The sequence below is a fragment of the Gambusia affinis genome, linkage group LG07, assembly GCF_019740435.1.
Source record: "Gambusia affinis linkage group LG07, SWU_Gaff_1.0, whole genome shotgun sequence".
Classification (NCBI taxonomy): Eukaryota; Metazoa; Chordata; class Actinopteri; order Cyprinodontiformes; family Poeciliidae; genus Gambusia; species Gambusia affinis.
The window spans coordinates 26151848-26177257 of NC_057874.1; the positions used below are offsets into that span (position 1 = coordinate 26151848).

Here is a 25410-nt window from a genome sequence, read left to right on the forward strand (position 1 = left end):
TACAAATTATGTCATGCAATCATATAAATCCTTCAGATTTTGACAGGGTGAAACTGGGTCATACTGTGGCAAAATGCAGTAAAAGAGAATCTTTGTTTATATATTTGTTTTCCTGGAGGGAAAGCTAAGCAAATCACCAGGGTGGGGCAAGACTAGTATTCTGCCAGAGGCTTTTCAAACTCTGGTGCCAAAATTAAGAAGGAATGACAGGGTGTGAAAAGGTTTGCAAAAATATTTATTCTGCAGAAACCATTACAAAACAATGGTAATCATCTCTCCTCTTTCTTATTCATGTTCATCTTCTTTGCCAAATGTGCAGTACACATCTGCTAGTGATACTGCATCAACTCAAAATAGCAAATTTTTGGATTGCACATGTGGAAATACAGTTAAAACAGAAAAAAAAATCAATGATTAATACAATATCATTTATAAAACACGTTTTATACTGCTGCTTATTTTGCACAATCAAAATCAAGTTTACAGCATTGCTACATTACTTTAATATCTTGCAGTGTTGTGTAAAAAAAGAAAGCTGAATTTTTAAACACAATTTATCATAAAAGACGTTTAACTGACAAAACAATACAAGCAACTCTATTGGAAGGAACTTTATTGCTGCCAAACCTCTCCTTCACCTTTTATTCCTACATTAAACACATATCTTGCAGCACATGTACAGGGCAGAAATACTTTATATAAAGCTTGTGGAACATTTTTTTTCTGACGTTTGAATCGACAATGTTCTGCCTCATTGGCTCTGGGTTCTGGTGACGACCAGATCCAGGTGAGTTTCTTCTGGGTATAAAAAGCCTTCAGATGATCTTTTAAGTTGAGTTAATCCACAACTTGGAGAGACTTTTGTACTGCCATGGTGGTATCATTGACAAACATGGACTTGCTGAACCCAAGCTGCAGGAAAAAATAAATCACACTAAAATCAGTTTTTTTTTGTCTCTCTCTCTCTCAGTAAATACTGAGTTAACAAAAATAGACACATTGAGAAGCTTGCAAACATGCTAATAAAGCATTCATAACAATGTGATAAGTGAAGTGTAAATGAAAACTTTGGTAGGAACAGAGTGCCGTATAAAGATCAAGTCGAATGTGTGATTCATCAAACCTGACCTACTGGATTCCAAAGGACTATCAGGAGCTGTATATTTTTCTTGCTTAAACTTTCATGGGAACCATGACTAATTCAGCAGCCTTTCCTTCTACTTCTCACAAATTCCCAAGTGAGGCGTGGACTTCTGTGTCTGGTGCAAGTTATTCATAAGAAACATAGAGGACACACCCAAAGACATACACACTGTGGCCTTCAGCTCACCTTTTTCAAAGAGCTCTGAAGTTCTTTATTAGACCACATTCTGAGGAGAAGAACTGAAGCGGCTTTGCTTGATTTGGAGAAATAACTAAAAAAGGAAAAGAAAAGTAGAAACTGAATTTATTTGAGAACTCTGACCAACAAGTATACATTTATTTTAGGCACATGTGGGAAGATTTTCTATCTGTATTTATGTCAGCTTACATGTTTCGGCTGATGCTGTTCAGGGATTTAATCAGTTTTTCGCTTAAATGTCTTTTGGTCCATTCAACGTTATTCAGAACCAGGCCGCCGGCAGCCTGACAGGCCAAAGCAAGAGTGTCATCGGACTCGTTGGCTCCAGCCGTGTCTTTTGAGAGGACGCTTAGTAGATCTGGGATGGCTTTTTCACCTGAAGTAACAAGTCCAACAAGACACATTTACCAGAGAACACAAGTAAACACATGTAAGATTTCACATGTATGTTCAGGATATTGGATTTCAAGGCAACAAATATTTGCAGGATTTTATCAAGCAAACATGACATGCACAACATGATTCTGTTTTGACCTGCTGCTTACCAACGACACTGCACAGATTTGGGTTCTTGATCAAATTTACCACCAAACCCATTGCGTTCTTCTGCATGTTGACTTTATCTGACTTTAAGAAGGGGCTGATATACTGCATGCCATTCAGTTTCTTCACAATGATATGACTGATTACATAAGAGACCTGCCGAAACACAAAAGCATACCGGTTCATAAACCCAGTTCATGTTAAAGTCGATCTATAATTAACCATGTTGTTATTCTGTAGTGTTAAACATGTAAAAAACATGCAATTAAATTAAAGTCTAAATGCTACTGAAAATTATATCAACGCAACATTAAAATGTTCAATGTCAAACAGAGAAATGTGATGACAGTTGAAGATATTTTAACAGCGAATACATTGGAGACTGGCTAATGTCGCCTACAGAGCGACAGTATTGGCATATGTGCAATGTAGAGATACAGACTTAAAATTTCACAATGATTATTTTGTGGTACTTATTGTGAAAATGACACATGTGCACCAAAATTGTTTAAAAAAATCATCACTGCAATTTTGGCAATAGATTTGTGGCAGGAAATGCAGGAACATGTTATGCATATTTCTTTTTGTTCCGACAAAAAAAATACTTTTGAATTCGGAAACATTCTTCACTCCCTTGGATTCTGTGAATTTGTCTCTCTACCAATTTGAACCCCATTTAACACCCATACATTATTCTTTTGCTCCTCCTACTTCTGTTTTACACCTGTAAACAAATCATTTCACACCCACATACTTAACTACAATGTAGTAGTTAGTTTGTTTGTTTAGTAAGTTAATTGTTTCAATGGATTATCTATTATCATAGAAATGCTAAAATCCAATGTATGAAAAAACAAAGTGTTATATTATTTTACCTTGATTAATGAAAAATAATTATTAGCAAACTGGACAGTAGTTGTTAAAGTCACATGAGATAATACCTTTACTATAGACTATGAGAATATTGCAGATATTTACTTCAAATGATGACATTTGAAGTAAATATTGAAGTAAATATCTGATGCTAAAAAGTTCAAATTGCAAAACAACTAAATAGCACTGAGTTGAAATCTCCAGCACATTTTCTGATTTATAATAGAGACATTTTTGTTCTTTTGTATTTCTTCAACGTGAAAGCTACTTACAAAGAAATCCCTTTGTTATTCTCAGCACTAGGATTTAACCTGCTTATAGAGTAAATGTAACTTACAGTGCTTTCACGCGCAGTGAGATTGTGCAGTATGCCCCAGCAGGCATCCTGCAGCGATTGGCGCTCGGTCAAGCAAAGCAGAGACAAGTAATCCTTCAGCATTTTGGAGTGGATCAAAAGGCCTGCTCCTTTAGGCTCCGGATCCTCAATGACTGCATAGTCAAAGGGACGCTACATAAAAACAAAAAAAAAACAAAAAACGATATTTTGATGAGGTTTTTAATAAAGTTATTTTTTTTGGGAAGCACTATGATGGTGATACAACAATATCTTAATTTACTTCATGTCAGTTTATGTCTAGACAAATGAATGGATAATTGTCAGTTTGGGTTAGGAGTCATCAAGGATCTACTGCATGAAATTGTCTGACTCACATCAGTTTGTAGGGGTTTGCTTTGTGCACTGAAGCAGCCAACAGAGTTGGCGTTATTTTGACTGACGTTACTGGTCATATTCTTCGCCAGAGTATTCATGTTGATGAACAGACTTGAAAATTCTTCTTCCAGGTGAAATGTCAAATTGTGCAGAATGCTCACACAGTGTTCTAAAGTCTATGGACAAAAAAATATAAACACACATATCAGGAGACATAACACACATGCACACACAGAGACACAAACTTCACATAGAAATTTTGACTGAGCTTTTTTTTTTTTTTTTTTTTAATTATGCTTCTTTAGTTTGAGAAAGAAAAATGTTTTTCTGTTTTTTACCTCATCTTCTGTTTTACTGTTTGCCACACATTCTTTTACGTAAGCAGTTAAGCCGTCGATCAAACCTCGAGATTTCCTCATCGTCTGTCTGCTGGCCACGTTTGCACTGCTGAGGTTTCTGATGAAATCAAAGCCCAAGATATGAGTACATGTCTGAGTAACTTGTTTTATTTCATTTGCACAATGCAAACAACAAAAACAAAAAGGCAGCAAAAAAGCAACCGTTGAAGCAAAAGCTAAGAAGATCCTAAAGTCTTAAAAGACAACCTCCTCTTGACATAAAATCAAAAAATCCATTTTATACATATGTATAAAATCTATCCAAATCACATATCATTTGAAATTAAAATAGAATCTCGAAGGTTTTTGAAATAATGCATATCACCACAGGATCAAGGAGCTTGTGGCAGATTACTTTAACAAAGCATATCATACATGTCTATGCTTTGAATGTCATACATAGAGTGGCATTCAAAGCCTTTGTTTCTTGTGATTTTGTGTCTCAGAAAATGGGAATACTTAGAAAAATGCAAAATGTTAGGGAGAGACACTCATGGTGTCACACCCTAACGAACTAATCAACTCAAAACACCTGCAAAGGCTTCATAAGCCCTTAAAGCTTCTCTCAGTCTGAGTCTGTAGGATGCACAATCAGGGGGAGCTTCACAATGAGCAGACTAAGGCTGAGTCAACACGCATAAATCCTGGACATGTACTATAAGAAACATATTTTTTTTCTGAATCTATACTAATGATTGCTTAAAATACAAACATCAGCAAATATTTTATAATTTGAGTATGAACAGATTTTTCAAGTATGTGGGAAAGAGCACAGGTAACAGAAATTACAGATAGTGAGTGAATAAACTAGTATCCCCAGATTTGAACAAACGTGCTTCTTTTACTACTTAAATCGATGAGTAAGTATTATACCTGTTTTAAGAGACAGAGAGAGAAGGAACTCAGCAATTGATGGGGCTATTTTCTTTCATAACTGGGATTTATAGACATGCCTGACATTACAATGATGAATAAATAGACAGTATGATTTCAAATTCAGGCTGTGTTGTTGGAAAAATGTCAATCATTTGCCACCGAGGTTTGAGAAATCTTTAACACTGATTACGCTGATGTTATGATAAAGCAGACTACGATTTTAGTTCTTGCACAATGTCCCTGGATGTCAGTCAAACAAACATTCAACACTGCAGGAATGCATATCTTTATACAGTAGATAAGGCGGTTGTCATCACGTTGCTATAAATTTCTAACAGTGGTTTATGTTGTTCAACATTTGTTACAAGGTTAGAGGTGAAAAGCCGTCAGAGTCAAGGATTAACTCAGCAGAGGCTTTAATACTACAGCAAACACCTCACAGATTCTAGACATTGTAAAAAGAATAAAAAATAGCTCATGTAAGAAAAACAACAGGGAATTATCAATGAACACGAGAGGATTTTTTCCCCAGAAAACATTGATGTTTACAGAGTCTGACGGCTCACGATGTGTGCAAAACACCTTAAGCAAAATGCGCCTGATTCTTCAATATTCATTTTTCCTTTCCAACAGAAACACATAAATTAGAAAAAGAATTGTCTTAATGAACATAATCATTAAGATTTCATTCATCACATTTATCATTTAACACAGTAGGAGTGTAACAGGTAAACCCTTTAAGGATGCAAACTCGACTAAAAACCAACCTGTTTAGGATTGTATTGAAACGTAATCAATTACAAATTTACTGATGGAACTTGACTTATTGTCGTATTTTGATTATTGATTCTATGTTGTATTGTGTTCTGTATTTGATTTGATGTAAAGCACTTTGACATGTATTGCTGCTGAAATGTGCTATACAAATAAAATTTGATTGATTGATTGTGCAACTGTTGCCATTACCATGGTGTTTTTTCTGGGTTTGTAGTTTCAGTTACCCAAACCCTCATTCACTTTAACCCTTTTAAGCATGTTCAGACACATCCTGTCATCCAATGTCTCCAGGTATTATTATTTTCAAAGAGAGATAGGCCATTTATTTGACTAGTTTCCTTGTTCAGCTCTGATCTGTATCAGCAGGTTTTATGCTATAACATAATAGATAAAAAACATACACATTTAAAAAAACATTGTTAAAAAGAATGCACTTTCATTAATACTTTTTAAATTTACTGAAAATAAAAAAATCATGCTATAATGAATGAATTGAGATAATCTTGTAATTCCTTCTCTTTTTGTTGACTTTTAAAAACGATTACTTTTACAGTAGAGTTTGAAGCACATTTCTCTCTTTCATGCTTTAGAGGACTAAATCGACATTAAAAAACCCCTGAAAATCGGTGCTAGCCTAATTTCTGCAGCTCAAATCTTTAATCTAAATAAATTAGCCCGATTGGGGAAAAAGTGATACACAAAGCCAAATTTTACTAACTGTTTTGAACAAGTTTAAATGTTAGCATCGTGGTGGGAATCCACAACAAAATGTAAAAAGATAATCTGAGGATTCTCTAAAATGCAAAGAGTCACATGAAGCACAAAGCTGGATTCTGTATCTCACCGAAGGCATGCTGTGGTGTGCAAGAAGACATCAGCACTGACAGTATCTCTAGAGCCTGTCGTGTAAGGCTGAATCACACGCTCCGTTAGAACAGGCAGAGCATTCTTCAGCAGGTCTGACTTCAGGTTGTCTACAGACGACAAATTCCACAAAAGACCTAGAGAAAAAAGAAAAGTCATCATTCAAATACAGCCTCAAATCACTCACGAAGGTGTTTTGCCTTTAAAACTAAATAAATAAAACTGTTCAATTTATCATTTTTAGCATGAAGCATAATGGGTTTTAGCAGTATAACTGAAGCACCAGTCTCATTTCACAGAGCACCACAATTCAACAGTATTATGTAACACCAAAACAAGCCACTCTCTGTCCGACTTGTTCATTTGGCCTTTTGTGTGCATGTACTCGTACATATACAGGTTTACACTTCAGATCGCTACTGTGTACCTGTCAACTGTTTATCTAGTTCTGCAGATCGTGAGTCTTTGAGCTGAGCAATCACCACGGGTATGCCATCGCAGCGTTGGATCTCTGCTTTGTTTTTGTTGTTCTGAAAGGTCAGATTTCGCAGGGCAGCAGAGGCCGTGCTTTTGACCTGTGAGTTGGGGCTTTGCAGCAGACTCACGAGGGGCGGGATACCATTCAAGGTAAGAACCTGCAAGGCAATAAGAATAAATAGGTTATCAAAGACACTGAGAAATACTTGGTTTTAATCATTAAACAATGGCTGTGTTTGAAATAAAGTGATGACAAGGGTACTTTTTAATTTAACAAAAACTTTGATTCTGTTCATTTTTCCCACAGGATTCCATCTGTTTTTTTCACCTTTCTCTCCCTGATTCAGTACTCAGTATATCCTGTCCTGGATTCAAATTACCCAACAAAGCACAGGGGATTTTCAGAAACTCTCACATTCATTTTCATTCTCATAAGTCTAACATTTTGCATTTTGTCCTCTCCCTTCGAGTTGAAGTAATAATTTTGTCTGCTTCAAATTCTACTCCTTTCTCATTAAACGATCAGTAGATTGGTTTGTCTCCAATCTAAAAAGATATTTCGCTTCAGTTGCATTTCTGTAGATTCGAATTCTGGAGCTAGTTTCATGGTTTTGTTAACGTGGTGTCTTTAAATGGATCAGATTTAAAATCACAACAAATAAAAGATAAAAGATAATAATGTCCTGATAAATAATCAAATGCAGGTTGAAAATGAAATAAAAGCAAATTATAATAAAGGAACACAAAACTAAGGTTTGCAGATCTATTAGTGCACACAGTTTAAAATAACATCAAATATTAAATCCTGTTTAGGGCTAAAGGAGATTTGTTCCAATCCCCAACCAGTCACCAATCTGAAAACAGGGCTAACGTAGAGATAAACACCCATTCACACACAAACAAAATCACATCTCAGTTTTAAAAAAAAAGATTCTCCTAAATATCTTTCAAAAGAATGGAACACTCCAAAAGCAATGCATACTTTTAAGAAAATCTCAGTCTACATGGAGGCACATTACAAATTGCCAACTGAGATTTACACCCAGATTTGACATTCTTCTTCTGAAGCTACAGTTCTACTACTTTAGATCAAGTTATGCTAAGCACATTGTAACAAATTTGATTTAGCAGGATGATTTAAGAAATATAAACGGAATACATAGAGTGTTAAATCAAATAAGTTAAGGCACCTCTTCTTTTGCTTTGTCGCTAATGAAAGTGTTGTGCTGAATGTAGGAAGCACCACAGTTTTGGTATTTCTCATCTTGGCTGAAAAGAAACTGCACTGCTTCTTGCATAGTGATGCTAGAACTCACACTGTTTCCATTTACTCTGAAAAAGAAAAAAAATGCATTTCAGTGTATCTCACAAATAACCTCTAAACACAATTTGGTAAGTTGATCCAGTTTATTAATATGAGAAATTAGGAGACGATGTAGGGTTCTTTTGGATTTTCAGACTCACTCTGAGTTTATCTGAGTCTTGGATGAAGAATCAGTGACGGTCTGTTGTGACTGCGTCTTGTTCATTTCAGGCTGGCAGACTCTGTACTGGCTTTGCTTGTGCATCAGACCCGATCCATTTAAAGGATACAGAGGGTGGGTTTGGGAGATGGTCCTCTTTATATAGTGATTGCTGCTGCTGCCGTGTTTCACGTAGGTGTTCCTGTTGCCCCGTTGTTGTATGGTTGATTGCATTGGGATGGCCGGCTGTGGGACGCTGTAGTTCAAGGCCAGCGCGGGCTCGCTGCGACTGGTGTTAGCAAGACCCAGACTGGCTGCACCGCCAACAGCGCCATATCTGTTCTCATAGTGATTTATAGTCTGCTTCCTCACGGTGGATCTTTTCATGTTACTGATCATGTGTTGGTTATTCATATTTCTGTTTGTGGTAAACTGGACAAATGAAGAAAGAGAAAAACAGGATTATCAAGAGAGATGCATAATGCCTTAAAAAGACAGCAGTAAAACGACACAATAAACCAAACTGTGAAAGATTGTTGACTTCTGAGACCCATTGGTGCAATGCCTTCCACTTTTTGTGTAAAATGAGAGCTTTAAAAATGTTTCATTTCTGTCACAGAAAAGAAAAATGTTGTGGAGTATCTAAAACTCCACAACATTAGATACTCCACTGCTCCTCCCTTTTTCTGGACAAAAATCTCCAGAAAATCTCTAAAAACTTAAGGTTTTGCACTTGCTATGAAATTAAATGAAATCTGTTGTCAAAGTTCAACAATATCCTACTTATGGTTTAAAAAGTTCGAAAACCTAATTTTAAATGATTTCACAAAGAAAATTATATTTAAAAAGAGGAAAAAATAACATAAGCATCTTTGGAGTACCAAAGTTTGGAGTGAAGCAAAGATTCAACAGGTCAGAAACTAAACACACACAGAAAAAAAAAGCCTTTTTTTCTGTAGCTTTGGAAGATAAACTCACTAAAATTCCCCGATCTATTAGAACTGTCACTGAGTAGAAAACAACCCTCAAATGTGAAAATGTCAGCAAAATTAAAATAAAGAAGAAAAGAAAAACTCACAACTTTTGAGGAGCCATTGCTCAAAAAACCACTTCCATTAGATGAACTCAGCTGAGACTTTGCGCCATCTAAAAACACAGAGTCGTACTCAAGGCCTGGGAAGAGAAGTTAAAGGTTATTAGCTGCTATCCAGCGCTCAAAACACACACCTCTTTGCAGCCAGTGATTTAAATCCTTTGCCTGTGGGAAAACAATAAACTGCTTTGAATGTGTGACGGCACCTCTGATCTTCGGTCTAACCCTTGAAGTATGAGTTGCTATGAAAATATAGAACCAGTAATGATTGGTGTCAGAAACAAAAAAAGCACTGACATTTTAAGTTACAGCAAAAAAAAGAATTATTGGACTCTTATTTTCTTTAGAACAAGCCAACTCACATGTAACAAGCATGTAGCAATAAAATTAACATTTTAATGGTAACCATAAACCGCTGTAATTATTATTGTCACGTTTAGAATAAATTTACAGCTGCAGTTTACAAGAGGCTGCAGCTGTAAAATGGCATTTGCAGCAAAAAATTGGGTTATTGAATGAGCAAACTATTCTGTTTCTTTTCATAACCAAGACATAGCTGAAATATTTTTTCAATATTGGCATGGACCTGATTTACAGAAGAAAAGGGATTAGACAGAAAGTTGAACATTAACTGTATTCAAACCAAAAACTGCGTCACCAGTGAATATGTCTCCATTTTGGGTATATTTGGGTTTTTTGAAACCAATAATTTATTAATATACATGTAACATTTGTTCTCTTCTTTAGTTGTTATAATTAATCTTTCTTAAAATACTTTTTAAATAGCAAACTCAAAGGTTCTTATTCTAAAACTAGTTCCTGGTAAATCATTGCAGATGTTTTAAGCTGAAGATAAGCAGCAATCTATGGTATTCTTATCTTTTTTAACAAGAAGGACAGTAAAGCATATGTACACTTCATATAACCAGCAAAGTTTATGAGGATGTAATAAATTAAATGAATAATTTATCGACCTCTCTCTTTTTCTGCACCATAAATGTGAAACTTTACTACCCTACATATTTTTACTTCTCCAGCTTAAATTCAACTCTGCCATATCCTGCTGAATTGTGTGTACAGTAAAATAAAGGCCCCTCTTACTTGTTGGGGAAAGAGAAGTAGATCCGCTCCTGCCGCTGCTGGAGTGCCTGGACTTCGTCCTCCTGATAGATTGCACTTGCGCTTTGACGCGCTGCTCCCGGGAATGATACTCATTCGCCGACGGCAGAGCCAGCGACGTGTCGTCCGAGCTCCTGATGGAAATCGCCGATTTCAGAGGATCCTCACTCGACATTTTGCTCAGCCTTTAGAGAGCGAACACAACATCCGAAGGATCTGGCAGCAGAAGGAAAGTCGGCGTCTGCAGAGTGTGAACAGCTCACCTTGCTCTGCCCTTCCCTGCCCTGAGCGATGGGACCGCGCCCACATGAAACCACAATAGACCTGCAAGACTGGACTTTTACTTGCAGGTTATACGAGCTGCACACAGCAGCCAACTCCTTTTTTTTCCCCCACAACGTGAGCAGTAATTGGGGGAAGTTGTCGCAGTAAATATGTCGCAGTAGATATTTGGCTCTACCTGTTCCGGGGAAAGTTATTCTTCTTACCTAATTACAGATGGGGTAAAGTGAAACCGACGTCTATCTTTGATGTGGGGAATAAAACCATTGTATTAGTGATCATAACAAAAACTAACTTTATTTGATCCGGTTATCAACAGGTGCAGGCCAAAACGAAGAATATTATCGAGCAGCTATTTCAGTAATTTAATTCAAAAAGTAAACATCGTGACAAATATACTAATTCACACATCGTGAATTACACAGAATATATATTTCAATATTTTATTTCTACTCATTTGAATGATTATTACACCTAATTAAGAATCATAATTCAACTTCTCTCGAAATTTGCAAATTATGAAGCCAACACATTATTTTATACAAATGTTAGATTATGATCCTATTAGGACCAATTCAGGTGTCAGCAGTTAGTTGGGCAATTTATAAGGTAAGTCACAAAAGATATTTGTTTTTGAAGCTGGCTCTTAACATAATGCTGTTAATGGAAAGTTCAGTGGAAGGAAGACATGTAACTGAAAATGTCCAAAAACAAGAGGGTTTACCATAGTACAGTAATTTAATACTGCAGCTGGAGTCACTTGAGGAAAAATTGCACTTCATTTCCAAGTCAAGATCTTGAGAAAAAGTACAAAGACACACAGAATAGAAGTAGTTCAAGCTCCATTGTGAAGATTTCACAGTCAGAAATGACTTGGAGAAGCAATTCCTCTTTTATAGGTTGTACATTATAGTTTCATAACTTGAGAATTAGAGATATGAGACATCCTTTCCTGGCTAAACCCCATACAAAATCTGTGGCATATTCTGAAGAGGAAGACACCAGACCAGACAGCACAGACTGACATGAAGGCTGCTTTTTATGCAACCTATGTTTCCTTATCACCTCGTCTCTACTGTAGGCTGGCTAATTTTCATGATATACTGAGTCAATGTAGTAGTTTGTGCAAAAGAAGCCCTAACCAATATTAAGCTCACTTTCTATACCTTGTATCAATATATTTTTAGTAGGCTGATATTTCAACTTAAATATCCATTTTATCATTCTTATAACACAAATTTGCAGAATTGACTTTCATTTTTTATCATCTGTGAGCCATAATTATCAAAATTAACAGAAATAAATGGATGAAATCTTTGTGAGGGAGATATGTTTAAAATATGATTTTTACTTTTTTCAGTCTAAATGTTAAAGGACATTATTATTACTTTACATGTACCTGTATATAATGAAATAAAAAAAAAAGTAAAATACTCAATTATACTAGATAGTACAGTATGATCATTATGTTATTATACTTTTATCTAAAAATATACCTTAGCAGATGTCATTGTATTGGTGGAGAATTTTAAAGTAGATGAAGCTGAAAGATAAGAATACTGCTTATAATTATGTTTAGCCAGTTTACAGTCAGTGGGTGTGGATGAAGAAACTTGATGGTCACCATTCTGCATTTTCCTGAGTAAACATATTAGGCAAATATATGCAGAGGACACATTTGCAATAGGTCAGTATCAGGTAGTAATTTTTGACCTTTTGACCTACTGAACAAATGATACTGAACAAATTATAAATGCATTATATCATTGCATGACTATTCTTGAATTTGACTCAAATGCTTTTTTTAAAAAAAACAAAAAACTCAAAGCATCTGAGTTGGAAACTCAGATGCTTTGAGTCTTTTGCACTTACACGATCACTTACAAGGTTCTGTTGTAATGAAACACACAACTAGCTAATCCTTTCAGTTGATACAAAAAATTATATAAAAACAGCCTTATTTTCTCATCACAAAAGTAACCTGTAAAATAAAAGGGGCTTGAATCATGCTCCAAGTTGGCTCTAAATTAAGAAAATATAAATTAATTATTTTGTGAGTCAATATGATACCAAATGGATTTGAAATCAGGTTTGACTCCAGGACATTGACAGCACAGTATCTGCCTTTCTCACATGGACAAGTATACAGAATAGCCTCCAAATATAATGAATTATTCATGTGAGTGCAAAGGGCGAAAAAAAAAAAAAGAACACACCCAAGGGTAGTGCTGCCCTCTGGGTGTACATGTGGCAGCTGGCAACTTTGCCTTAAATATAATCCTACTGTCACCTGTATTGAAATCTGCAGTGATGTTTGTTGTACATACCATTCACAAGTCCATTTGTTAAATAGAGAAAGACCGCCCTCTGGTGGTGAATGTATGAATCTTTTTACCAAACTGTGCTGCATTGTTTGTGCTCCTTTTTTGTATCTCCTTAAAGCTTGAATATATTTACAATTTTATGACAGACCAACAAAGAACACGTTGTCAAAGTATAAGAGGAAAGGTTCCGATAAAGACGTTGGCATTTGAATTGTAACATGGCAAAGTATTAAGAGCATGTATACTTTTGCAAAAAAATAAAATAAAATAAAATACAAATTTGAAACAGTATGGTGGCATTTATAAAGTATTTATTATTGCTTCCATGATTCATCTTCATCACAATCTTTACAGGGGAATGAACAATATGTTTGATTTAAGAACTATCAAGTGTTTCACATCATGGTTTTAGAGCAACACATTCAGTCATGTGGCAGCACAAAATAAGCAAATGTAATGTAAATCAACATCACTAATAATATATCATTCAACTTAAAATTTTCAGTCATCCAGAAAAATTTGTTAAAAAAACTTATTTTGATTATCAAAAAGGTCAAATTTACAATCAGTCAATTCAAACTATTTCCATAGTTTAATAATACATGAAACAGGAGTGCAGATTGTCTCTAAAACATAGACATTAATAATGCCACTTAGCAAGAAAAAAAAAGACATGCAGATAAATTTACCTCTCCACTTAGAATAAAAAATTTAAATGATTTAACAGCTTCATAGTTATCCTTACAGTAACTACAGAAAAAAACAACTGAAATGTAAACCGTGCAAAGTGTCTGCTACTTCTAGGTTGGAGAACTTTCTCTCAGCTTCAAAGCACATTGTAACAATCACAACCTGGCCAACAGCTGCTGCGTGATGGTTTATAGGAGTCAGTAATGCCACACATGAAATTCAACGCAACAACTGGTCCCAGTCAAACTACGGGTGGGTGGAATGGATGTCAGACCCGAGGCTTAATTATGCAAAAAATATATCTATTTAAGACTTTTAAATATATAAATGAGCACAGCAACATTTAATGGAACTGCTGTGTACTAGGAAGCATATCTGTATACTGCAGCTGCATAGAGGGAAACCTAGGAGCTATAAAGGTCTGCAGATGACTATAAAAGTATAAAAATGTCAAAGAATGTGTCCTGCACTACCTTCAGAAATGTTTCATACTTCTAGTTCATTCTGAGGCATTTAATCTCAAAAGAATATTTGGAAGAAAAGACTAAAGCTGACTTCAAAACCTTCTTACTACAATCTTCTAAAGTTACTCCACTTGATCTAAGGCACTGGGCTGTTGCCCCTCTGGAGACCTTGGTGGTGCATCGTGAGGCTGAGCAACAGGGAAACCTCTGAGCTTTTCTTGGAGACTACCTACAGCCAGCCTCATCTGATCTTCAGCTCCCTGGAGAGACTTCAGCTCCATGGTATAAAAGATGTACAGCAGGAAGGTGGTCAGCAGAATGGCGAAGCACAGGGCGGCCAGCAGGTAGAAGGAGATACGAGGAAAAGGCTGTTCCGCTCCCAGAGCGAAGCAGGGAACTGCTGCAATGGCCAGCTCCAGGACCAGGAGCGCTAAGCCCATCACTCCAGTACGTGCAGCGGTGTAGCGCATCCGCTCAGCGCAGTGCAAGCCCACTTTGACCTCTGTGCGTGCCTCGGTTAAAGTGTCAACCAGCTCAGCTAGCTTTTCTGAACAAGGAGATAGAAAATGGACAAAAGATGTTGTCAAAAAACACTCAAACACCTTATTTGATACAGCTTGCAAACAAGCATTGACAAGAGAGGCCCTTCAAGGGATTTTGAAGATGAACTTAGTAGAACAGACACTACTAAGTTATTTTGCGTTTATGGTAGTGATACCTGCGGGAGTGTCCTGAGTCTTGTCACTTCCAGTCTGAGCTGGAATGTGGGATTCCAGCCGTAACTCTGCAGTGAGAGCCTCGTGGTCGGAATACGGGAGGGGATGGCCAGGAACGGAGCCTTTGGTGGTGGACATGAAATCGCAATATATCTTGGTTGTGGAGGAACCCTGAAAAGACGAAATGAGTTAAATAAAATAAAACACAAAAAAACCCATTTACAGTTTGTAAAATATTCATGTGAATTCATTTAAAAAACAAAGCAACTGCATTTAACAGCTTTAAGTTTTCACCCACCTTGAACAAGATGTAGTCGATCCGAATTCCCTTCTCAAAGGGAATGAGTTCATTTTTACGGATAAAAAGGTTGTCTGCTATTAAAGTCATACCATTTTCACATCCCTAAAAAAAGAAACATGAAATCTTAGTAACCATGGAGAAACAAACAGTTTTTACTTGCAAGTGAAGTGTTGCTTAATTTAGTTTTCTGAACTTCTTTTCATACAAGTCATCCAACCAATTCAGATCTTAAAACATAAAACCGCAAACTTACTCCATCTGTTTCACAACAGTTATGAGCAGCATGCAAAAGAAGCTCATGTCAAACATTTATGTTGAAATAGAACTTTTTGACCTTCAACTCTGAAGCTGGGACTTGCTTAGGGTCTGTTTGATTCATTTGAGATTCTATAATGGCAGATTTATCAAAAGTGTAAAACAAATCTCAAACACAACATCAGCTAAAAACTGCTAAATTGTTTCTAAAATAAATTTTAATGCAGTTTACTCTATTTTCTTCATATGAACAGATTATTTTTTCAGTGCAGCTGTCTTTTTGCTACTTACATCAAATTTAGCAGTTTCTATGTAAGAGTCTTTCAGTCCAGTGTAAGACATCAGCAGCCTGCAGCCCAGGTCTTGAGGGTGCATGTTGAGGTCACCTCCCATAATGACTACGTCAGCTCCAGTAGACGTATGACTTAACAAAAACAAAATAAAATACAAAAAGAATTATTTAATGATGCAACTTGGCATACAGTTAAGAATTTGCTTTGGTTCTTGTGTCGACTGAAATTAACCTCATGGAACAATGTGTTACTACTAAAAGTTAGATAGTGGAGATAGCAATGCAAATGATATGTAAATAAGCTGCAGTGTAAACACACAGTAGCTCACAGAGGCTGCATTGAAGCAAAGACACACTACCGGATGAACTGCTGCAGCTCCCAGGCCTGAACCACTCTGTGGGACAGATAAGAGTCCTTCTCTCTGCTGTACTCTGCATGCAGCTATTAATGCACAGATACAAATGCCATTTTAACATTTAAATAAAATCTAGAAGAAAAAAACAAGCAAACAGATTTTACAGACGCTTACGTGTGTGACATAGACGTTTGCGGTCAGACCAGCAATGTTCAGTATGGCCATTCCCACAGCTTTACCTCCAAACCAATCCCCATGGTGAGCCTGCAGATAAGAGAGAATATATGAAATTTATAAAATAATAGCTAGAAAAAGAAAATAACAGAAAACTGTGGCAGTATTACTAAAAGTGATAGTACTTTTACCTCAACTGACTTCCAAAACTATGATTAACACAATGATTTCCACAGCATCAGAGGCATAGTGAATTAGCCAGGCAAATTTTAAAGGCTAAACATTCCTAGGCCCACTTTGACCTCTGTGGAGATTTTATAATTTAACTTTAGTGGACTCAGCTACAAAGATAAAAAGAAAAGCCTAGTCTATTCATCCGACTTTTGCCCGTTGTTCTGTGTCTAAAGGTCGCTACAAACTGAGACAAAAATAAAAGTCCCTTATAATAAATTAAAGTGATTGCTCTAAACATATGCTTTTACTGTAGCTAGAAGTGACACATACATTTACATTTTTGTCATTTGTATTTGTTTTATTACATACACATTAATAAAACACATAGATATGGTTGGATGGGCACATTACGTATATGAATTTTTATCTCTTGTATCAACGGAAATTCAGTTAATGTTCAAGAAAAGGTAAACTTTCACAAACCTCTATAATGTGAAGGACTTACCATGTAAGGGTAACCGTTCAGAGAGTAGCGATAAAGAAACGTGTCATGGATTCTGTGTTTGGTAAAAATGGCCAGTCCACTTCCTATGACTCCGCTGCAAAGAAGACAAAAGGCAGGACATAATCAGTTCTACATTTACTATTTCATGTTTAACTGTAACAGACATAAGACATAAAAAGTAACATTTTGTTATACTAGGCACAAGTGATTATCCATTGAAGCTTGTGATTTTATATGCTATAATAGGACTAAAACTGAAATAGCCTTGGGGTGAGGGGCACGGGTGGGTAAAAGACAAAAGATTAAGTAGCAAAGATTAGTCCTTCATGAGGTTTCTTTGCTACATTTTCAAACAATGGTCCACTTGCAATGGTATTTTGAAGATGTAAGATAAGACCACCCAGTTAAGAGGGAAACACATCCAGAGTTCACTAGATATCCTTTGGGAGTAGGAGATCACAGATATTACCTTTTGAAGTAATGTGAGTGAGGATGAGTAGAAGCAAGCTTTGCTTTCAAATACAGAAAGTCCTTCTCACTCCACACCTTAAAAAAAAAGACATGTAAACTTTCATAATCAAGTTTTTGATAAATTAGTGTTTATATCTCTGTCAGTTTAAATGAATGCTTTTCACATACCCAACCTTACAAAATGATGGGCTGATAAAGTCAATCAACTTTAAGTTATTGTGCAACGGCGTTCACTTACCTCTTGCAGTAAGACAATATCATGTTGCTCCTTGCACAACATTTCTCCAATCATCTGATAGCGCTGAGAACAGTGTTTGCTTAGATAGTGGATCCCCCTTTTGCACAGAGGTTGAAAAGACATTGTTTTTATTCTGCAGAGCTGTACATGCACACAGATGTAAAACATTGTATTTGGAAGATCTCCAAACCACAGCCACTAACCAGCAGTTCAGAGAAAAGACTCGCACACTGACACAGTCTGCGTTAGCCATGCTGAAGAGTCAGTGGGTCTGTGGAGGTGATGATGGTGTTTCAGATCAGGAGTAGCTAAGATCAGATGTGATGACTGACGTAGATCCTGATGGGTCATAAAAAAAGATTATTGATGAGTTTAATTATACAAAGTTCCTTTGTTGCTTTTATTGCTGGCATTTCATTGCACAAAAACATCCAATACACATCACTAAGGTAGTTAAATTGGAGTCACTAGTAGAGTAAATACAACCTGGGTATTAAAGAAATTGCAGGATAACCAAAGGGTTATGTGCACTTATGTATACAAAAATAAAAGCCTATAAATTTGACTGAAAATAAACATCCAAAAAAACACCCCAAAAAGACAACAGATACCAAAAGGAGAAACGGGAAAATTGTGACTTGTGACCTGCACTGTAAGCATGAAAAGTGCAAATCAAGCAAACTGGAACCTGACTTATAATTCCATGCTTCAGTTATTTTTAAGTGTTTTACATCCACCAGATTTATTTTTTTAACAATAGTGTATATATATATATATATATATATATATATATATATATATATATATATATATATATATATATATATATATATATATATATATATATATAAAAGTAGTACCCTACTTTTATATATATAAAAAAGTAGTACCCTTTTGCATTCAACTCTTTTGGAACAACACACTGCCACGACCAGAGTGCTGACATGGCTCAGTTTAGAAAGAAAAGGGAGAAACTATGGTAATGTGAAAACAATCAGGAGAGGCCAAAGGTAACAGAGTTTAGAAAGAGTCTATCACCTGCTGTCTAATTCCCCAGATCCATTCAAATTTATTTAAATTCAAAATTATTTAACAATATCCTTCTATTACATGATGCTTGAATAAATTTGGATTTTACTTCATTATGAATAAGCAAAAACAAAAGCAGTCTCCAATTTTAGGTTGTAGTATTATCAATTGATTTTTACAGCATACTGGTTAACTGACAAAACGTGATTTGCAAAAACAGGTAGATGCATGACAAACATCCAAGAACATCTTGGTTAAAATATCTGTTTAGCAAGTTTTGGTGTAGATGTCTCTGATAAATTTACTAGAAATAAGTAAATCATAAACATCAACCTCTGTGATTCGTTACAAATTATATTATACACCTGGAACAAATGTAAAAAGTAGGATTATAGGAAATCTATCTCCAGTTACTCAGATATGTTAGATTCTGATGTCATACTGTAATCTAACAGGTCACCAAATAAAATGTTTACACCTGTAGAGTGCTGGGACGGGACAGGTGACGCTTTGCCGAAAATAACTTTGCTATAACATGTTGATTTATACAACAATTTAGTCGCATTTAGCAACCTCCTGTGGTTTTTGTAGAAACATTATTGAAACAAGTAAAACGCTCTGCTATAAGTGGTTCCGCTTGTTTTTAAATGTTATTATCTCACAGGAAACGCCAACCGTTAGCTTACAGCCACTAAATCCCTTAGCTGTTCTCTTTAGCTGTGCAACTTGCTCCGGTTTCCTTTGGCCTGGTATCAGTTTGTTCAATAACTTACCGCCAGTCTACTTCCCGTCGGCTGAATTGGAGTGTTGATTTGCCGTCGGAGTTATGAGATTATTTAGTTTTTTGCTTTAGTCTTAGCGCACTTCCTGTTAGTCTGTTAGCCACCAGGTTAATGGTCCACTGGAAAACACATAGCAGTAAGGTCTGTGTATTTCAGGCCACTACCAACTCTGACATAGCGGTACTCCAACGTTGCCATTGATACGTGCCTTTCTCTAACGCCGACGTCAAGTCAGCTGGTATATACAAAATAATGGGCTGACCTCCGATTGCAGTTATTCTTTCCTAACTAAAGCTTGACATCAGTTCAAATTGTAGTTGTACACTACGGACTAACTTTCAAATCATACATAACTCATGCAATATTGTACGTCAAAGCTGATAGTATTAAAGCAACCCCTACAACTTTTACGCAGTTTTATTTTGAGAGTATTACTTCCGGTTTGAACTACATTTGTCGGAATGAGTTCTGGGAGTTGAAGTTCAGCACTTCCTTAATGTACTTTACAATGGTAAGTTAAAGTGTTTCCTGGTGTATTACATTTCAAGTGGAATTATTATTTTTTTTAATGGCAATTATTTTTTTCTCAGCAACAAGCTTAAAGATTTTCTGTAGATTGTTGTTAATGTCAGAATTTTGTGTACTAATTAGAAAGCATAGATCCACGTACTAATGGTTCAGACTGGCAATGTTAGTGTGCTGGTGGATTTTTCTTAGCACATTCTGAGCCCCTTAGATCCAAAGAAGTATTGAATAGCCCCATCTGTTTGAGTATTCCTGCAGACAAGGGTGTCCCTTTATGACCAGTACCTGTATGTCCTTCTGATGGCTACTTCCAGTGGGACAGCAGACTTTGTCACAAAGCTTAAGCTACTTTCTTGAACATGACTAGTGGATCATTGCACTCCAGTGGCCTCCACAATCACTTGGTCAATCAGCATTATTAAGAGTATGATGGAAATTAGCAAAGTGAATGTACAGGTGACAAATGTCCAGTAATGCTGATATACTATCATGTCATTAAGGACCAAGAACTTAGGAACTTTCCTAAAATTTGTATTTAAATAAACAAACAAAAATGTTCTGGGAGCAAAAAGGATGTCCAACACAAGCTTTACCTAACAAAGTAGCCATTGAGTATACATGGGAATATATTCACAATAGTACAGGCAGTAGTTTTTTGTTTACGGTAATTATTTAATTGTTGATTTCTGTTTAACCATAACAAACTAGTACCTACTATTATATTTTCTTTCCTAAAAATGTATGTCTTCTTGCGTTTCATTACAGACTTCATAATCACACATTTTGTTGCTAATATTTGTGTTAAATTAAGAAGAACCACCAAAGACAAAACAAATTAACATAAATTTAATGAGTTTTCTGGGGGAAAATGGCCCCAAAGGCACCATGCGTCTTGTGTTGTTAGATACATTTGTTGATTACATAGTCCAACCTCTACTTTTAAGTATAAAATTGCAATGCACAATTGTAACAAAGACAATAGTAAACCACCTTAAACCAAAGACAAAAAAAAAAAAAACAACTTCCCACACCATTCCGAATATGATACATTAGGTAACTCAGAATTATCAATACCAGAACAATCACACATTATTTTCAGTGTAACATACGGCAAACACTGAAAGTCAAAAGACAACAGGATCAAAACAAAAAATTAATCTTGATGCAGGCAGAAAATGTCTATAAAAAAAGATAAACTGTGAGACCTGCAAAAGGAGAAGTGTTATCTGTATTCATGCTGTGAAGTTTGACATCCAAAGTCACAGATATATTTTTGATTTTACTCTCTTGTAGCAATGTTTTCCAGTGGACCTCACAAAACTGATGCTTGTCTAGCAGGAATTGTGGAGTCAAGAGTTAATTCTGTCTCAAATAAAACTTACGCCAGAGTTTTAACACCTTTATCACATTGGAAAATTATCAACATGTCTTGAGAAACCCCACCCTGCCTTTTCGGTATTTCTCCTCCAACCCCATAAATAACAATCAATAGTCATACTCCACAGAGACAATAGTTCTGTTTCAAAATCACCATTTGAATTGATTTCATAATTATTTTGTATGTAAAAAAACTGACTTAAATAAAACTGAACTTTTATCAGTGAATACAGCCTCTCCACACACTACATGGAGAAGAGTGAAGCAAATAAACCAACTTCACAGCATACAATCTCTTTTTTAAACAAAAGAAACAGTGATTAACTTCTCCCCCTTTAACCATGGTCTCTGTGTTGAATTACATGATCACAAATATCAACAAAAAGCCCCCCGAAAAATACTCCTATGTAACACATATTCCTTTAATATCCATTGACTCACAGTACAGAAAGAAACATTTCAATTATGCTACATAACTCAAGTCAGAAAATAAGCACTGTTGTTGCTGCAATCCCCCATCATATTTTTTTTTTTATTAAGTGCATCTGAGCACACGTTTTTAAACAGCAAGAAATACCAAAGGGTCTGATAAGGAACATAAAGCCCTGGATTTCTGTCACAATTGCAATAATACAAGACCCTTGTGTCAAATGTCTGTAACAGATAGATTCTGGTAAGACCTGATTTTTTATTGTTAAGATCTAAAAACATACAAGCAGAACTACGATAACACAGCAACAATATCAGCATTCCCCAATTACTCTTGGACTGTTAAACATTTTACTTAGAATTTCTTTTTCATGTCATATTTTGTAGATAAGGCAGAATGAAAGTTTGTTATCCCATTCCTCTGTGTGCCCAAAGACAAAAACTGCCCTCACGGATGTTGATCAGACTCCAATATCTTTTGTAACAAAACTCACCAGTATGAACATATTTTGTTCATTCAAAAACAAGAGGTAGTAAAAAAGGCAATCCAAAGTGGCAGGCAATGGTAAAACCTTTGGTTAAAAAAAGGCACTTGCTGTACTAACAAACCTAAACCATTTCCCTCTGGTTTTCCCCTTTCTGTGGTCCATATCTCTCCACTTTTCAGGCTAATAAGCACTTCTCTTACTGCTACCATCAGTCTTTACAACCCCTTAATCACATTCTCCCTCCCTCATTAAAACATTTCAATCTTCACCAAACACAAAGTGACCCACTTCATCTTGTTTAATCACATAAAAACAGCTGGTTATCCACAGTTCTTCACAATTTTGTTTCATGTTGGCGAGTCTGTCTTTTGTCCTTGTATTCTTTCCTTAAAGCATAAAGTGTGTCCATGTTAGTCCGGTCTAGCATAGTCAAAAGTTTCTGTTGTAGATTTCCTGGATGTTTGAGGTGGTCGTAGAGAGATTGCGTCACGCTTTTAGTCTGGTTTCTCCAGAATCATCTAGATGAGCTGTTAGTCTTTTATAAGTCTGTAGACGTGATACTGAGCTCCATGTTCACTATTGGAAACCTCAAAAACAAACGCTATACAGAGAAGGGTTTCCTGGGTTTCACGGTTCATTACCACCTGAATGTAAACACACATTTGATTAGAATGATTATATATTTCAGGCAGCTTTTTAAGGATTCATTTGAATTAAGTATTTTTTACCTGTAGGATCGTGAAGTTTTCAAGAACACTATTCATCATATACTTTTCAGGTAAGTGTTTGAGTTTGTGGATAAAGTTGATCATGTATTCGCACATAGGAGAGCGGTGGATCCTGTAAACATACTTTCCTCCCTCCAGTAGGGCGTGTTCTGTCTGGAGCATACAACAAAAACAGGAGAAAATAAGTGAGCACTATCAAACACACGTTTGTTAAAATAGCTATTTAATTCACATCCGTACCTCGACTTTCTCTACAACCTGCTTCCCGAATGAGCAGACCTTAGTTGAAACTGTGATGGTCATGTCCTCCATGCTGCTGTACTGGCTGCTTACACCATAGAATGAGCCAGGCCCATCCAGCATCCCGCTGCTGTTCAGGTCAGCCTTTAGAGAGCACAAAACTTTAGTTATAACAAAAACTTTCATAAAACTAAAAATTAAGTCTGATAGTAAGGTCTGTGTATTTCACAGGCCCCCTTATGGACTTTAAATCTACAGAAGTTAAATATAATTAAAAATGAAAAAAATAAATAAATCTGCTGTCTTTAAGATTGATACTCTGTGCCTCAAGTTATTTCTTATTACGGAATTCCACCAAAATTAAATAACATATTAAACGTTTTGTTTTTTGGTTTTCTTGATCATTAACAGTGCACAATTAATTTAAAAGATATTCTTTAAGACATTTAACACATATATACCACCAGGAGGGATGTTTAGAGTGGAAAATAACGTATTTAGAAATTAATGAACAAATTCCCACCCAGAATTTGACGAGGAAGAAAGCATTCTGGGGCCCTTTCTCGTAAAGTTCTTTCAGGCCTCCTTTTTTTTCGGGGAACTTGTCATAGATCTGCCGGATTTCCACAGCCTCGAGGAGCGGGTCGCTGTAGGAAGGGTTGGTCTGTCCAATGTGGACAAACAGGTGTTTGCTGTACTGGAGTGGAAAAAGACCAGAGGTTCAAAGTTGTCAGTTTAAAATCTTTATCACATCATCAGGAAAAATTTCTGTGAGAACAATAAACAACTGACATAGGAAGCAAATAAGGTTCAATGCACCGTTCCTTACTTATCTCAGTTAAAATAAACAAAATTTTTATATCCACTTACAACTACAGTAAATAAAAATTGGATAATGATTGACCAAACCACAGGTGAAGTTTGAGTACCTCTGATCATTTTAAGTGTCTCACAAAGAGGGTACAATTTGAACAAAAAAATTAACAAAATGTTTGGTAGAGACAATGCCATTCCAAAGTTCAGCTTACATTGTCTGGGTCTCTCTGGACCTCCATGAAGGCTGAGTACTCCAGCATCCGTAACTTAGATGACGCAATCGTCCGATCTTGCCATACTGGAACTGCGGTCGCTGTTGGTGGAGGAGGGGGCGCCAAGGGCTCATAGGCTGGGCACAGACACACAGGCATGAATAAACTGTCTGTTTTTATTTTTTAAAACACTCACAAGTCACACATACCTGGTATGGGTTGTTGTACAGGGCCTGGCAGGGCTGAGTATGGAGGCTGTACAAAAGGTTTGATGCTGAAAGACAACAAATGACCAAGTAAGTTGTTAGTATTTAGTTATAAGTATTTAGTAATAAGACGTATTGCTAATGTCTCCAACTTTGTGTTTCTTATTATGGTAATCTGTTAACTTGTAAGAATAAGCATGTGTTGCTGCACCAGCTAGGTGTTAAGTTCACCTTCTTCAGTGCTACATAATAGAACAAAACAGCACCAGTTAATGTAATTTCCAGACAAATCACAGAAGACCAATTAAGGCTTTTGGTACTTTTAAAAGATCATCAACATTATGAGGAATTAAATGTTTTTCCCCTTTTTTCAATCAAATCTGAAGCAATTCATTTGCCTGGTGGTGGTTAATTCAACAACAGTGTAGCAAACAAACAATACAGGTGCTCAGGAAGAGTTAGTGCTGTTCTGTGCTTAAATTCAGGTCTTGGCTAAGGAGAACTTACACATGGCTGGTGCAGATAGGCCCAGGAGTCCTTCCCGGGTTGACATCTAGAACCATCCTAGTGTTGAAAGATGTTATTCAGTAAAAAAAAAAAAAAAAACTACAATACCCACCTGACATAAAACCTAACCTGCTTACTGATTTACTTATTTTTTGCAGCTATTTATTCCTTGTGTTTACTTACTCCTGAGATGGTCCCGGCTGTACTGAGATTGGATGAGGCCAGAACTGGAGAGCAAGAAAGAGACAAGTGTTTTATTTTTATTTTCCTCAAATTTTTCCCTTTTTTTTTT

At 36.1% G+C, this 25410-nt stretch overlaps 3 protein-coding genes across 14 annotated transcripts in view; all 3 read right to left on the minus strand.

Moving 5' to 3' along the window:
- Window positions 1–214: 214 nt before the first annotated feature.
- pkp1b (plakophilin 1b) lies at window positions 215–10942 on the minus strand. The gene is made up of 13 exons (XM_044121057.1): window positions 10520–10942; window positions 9404–9498; window positions 8327–8757; window positions 8053–8194; window positions 6813–7020; window positions 6366–6522; window positions 3809–3926; window positions 3470–3646; window positions 3096–3266; window positions 1888–2041; window positions 1532–1718; window positions 1331–1415; window positions 215–912 (listed from the first exon to the last, which is right to left on the minus strand). The coding sequence occupies exons 1-13, from the start codon at window positions 10710–10712 to the stop codon at window positions 838–840; spliced, it is 2193 nt and encodes a 730-aa protein (XP_043976992.1). The 5' UTR covers window positions 10713–10942; the 3' UTR covers window positions 215–837.
- A 2492-nt stretch (window positions 10943–13434) lies between these two features.
- Window positions 13435–19999, minus strand: smpd2b (sphingomyelin phosphodiesterase 2b). The gene is made up of 11 exons (XM_044121066.1): window positions 19582–19999; window positions 17983–18118; window positions 17780–17876; window positions 17540–17616; window positions 17071–17164; window positions 16392–16481; window positions 16221–16303; window positions 15861–15993; window positions 15312–15416; window positions 15016–15184; window positions 13435–14844 (listed from the first exon to the last, which is right to left on the minus strand). Exons 2-11 carry the CDS (start codon window positions 18030–18032, stop codon window positions 14420–14422), a joined length of 1323 nt encoding a protein of 440 aa, XP_043977001.1. The 5' UTR covers window positions 18033–18118; window positions 19582–19999; the 3' UTR covers window positions 13435–14419.
- A 947-nt stretch (window positions 20000–20946) lies between these two features.
- The window catches only part of tead3b (TEA domain family member 3 b), a 31456-nt gene continuing 26992 nt past the window's right edge, over window positions 20947–25410 (minus strand). For 8 of the 12 annotated variants that reach the window (XM_044121076.1, XM_044121075.1, XM_044121073.1 and 5 more), the window contains 8 exons: window positions 25302–25345; window positions 25119–25175; window positions 24615–24679; window positions 24406–24542; window positions 23901–24074; window positions 23378–23521; window positions 23138–23290; window positions 20947–23053 (listed from right to left, as the gene is read on the minus strand). In XM_044121076.1, coding sequence (XP_043977011.1) covers window positions 22940–23053; window positions 23138–23290; window positions 23378–23521; window positions 23901–24074; window positions 24406–24542; window positions 24615–24679; window positions 25119–25175; window positions 25302–25345 — 888 coding nt within the window. In that variant the 3' untranslated portion in view covers window positions 20947–22939. The remainder of the gene's footprint in view (window positions 23054–23137; window positions 23291–23377; window positions 23522–23900; window positions 24075–24405; window positions 24543–24614; window positions 24680–25118; window positions 25176–25301; window positions 25346–25410) is intronic. The other 4 variants (XM_044121074.1, XM_044121071.1, XM_044121078.1 and 1 more) reach the window with 1 other exon arrangement.

What these genes read in the sequence shown, in the direction of transcription:
- pkp1b (XM_044121057.1), bottom strand. Translation starts at nt 10,712, where the DNA reads ATGTCGAGTGAGGATCCTCTGAAATCGGCGATTTCCATCAGGAGCTCG. An exon ending in GCAATGGCTCCTCAAAAGTT is followed by an intron (nt 8,758 to 9,403) that starts GTGAGTTTTTCT and finishes TCATTTGTCCAG; the next exon opens with TTTACCACAAACAGAAATAT. An exon ending in TTCAGAGCTCTTTGAAAAAG is followed by an intron (nt 913 to 1,330) that starts GTGAGCTGAAGG and finishes TTTTTCCTGCAG; the next exon opens with CTTGGGTTCAGCAAGTCCAT.
- smpd2b (XM_044121066.1), bottom strand. Translation starts at nt 18,032, where the DNA reads ATGGCTAACGCAGACTGTGTCAGTGTGCGAGTCTTTTCTCTGAACTGC. An exon ending in CACTCACATTACTTCAAAAG is followed by an intron (nt 17,165 to 17,539) that starts GTAATATCTGTG and finishes TCTTCTTTGCAG; the next exon opens with CGGAGTCATAGGAAGTGGAC. An exon ending in GACTCAGGACACTCCCGCAG is followed by an intron (nt 14,845 to 15,015) that starts GTATCACTACCA and finishes CTCCTTGTTCAG; the next exon opens with AAAAGCTAGCTGAGCTGGTT.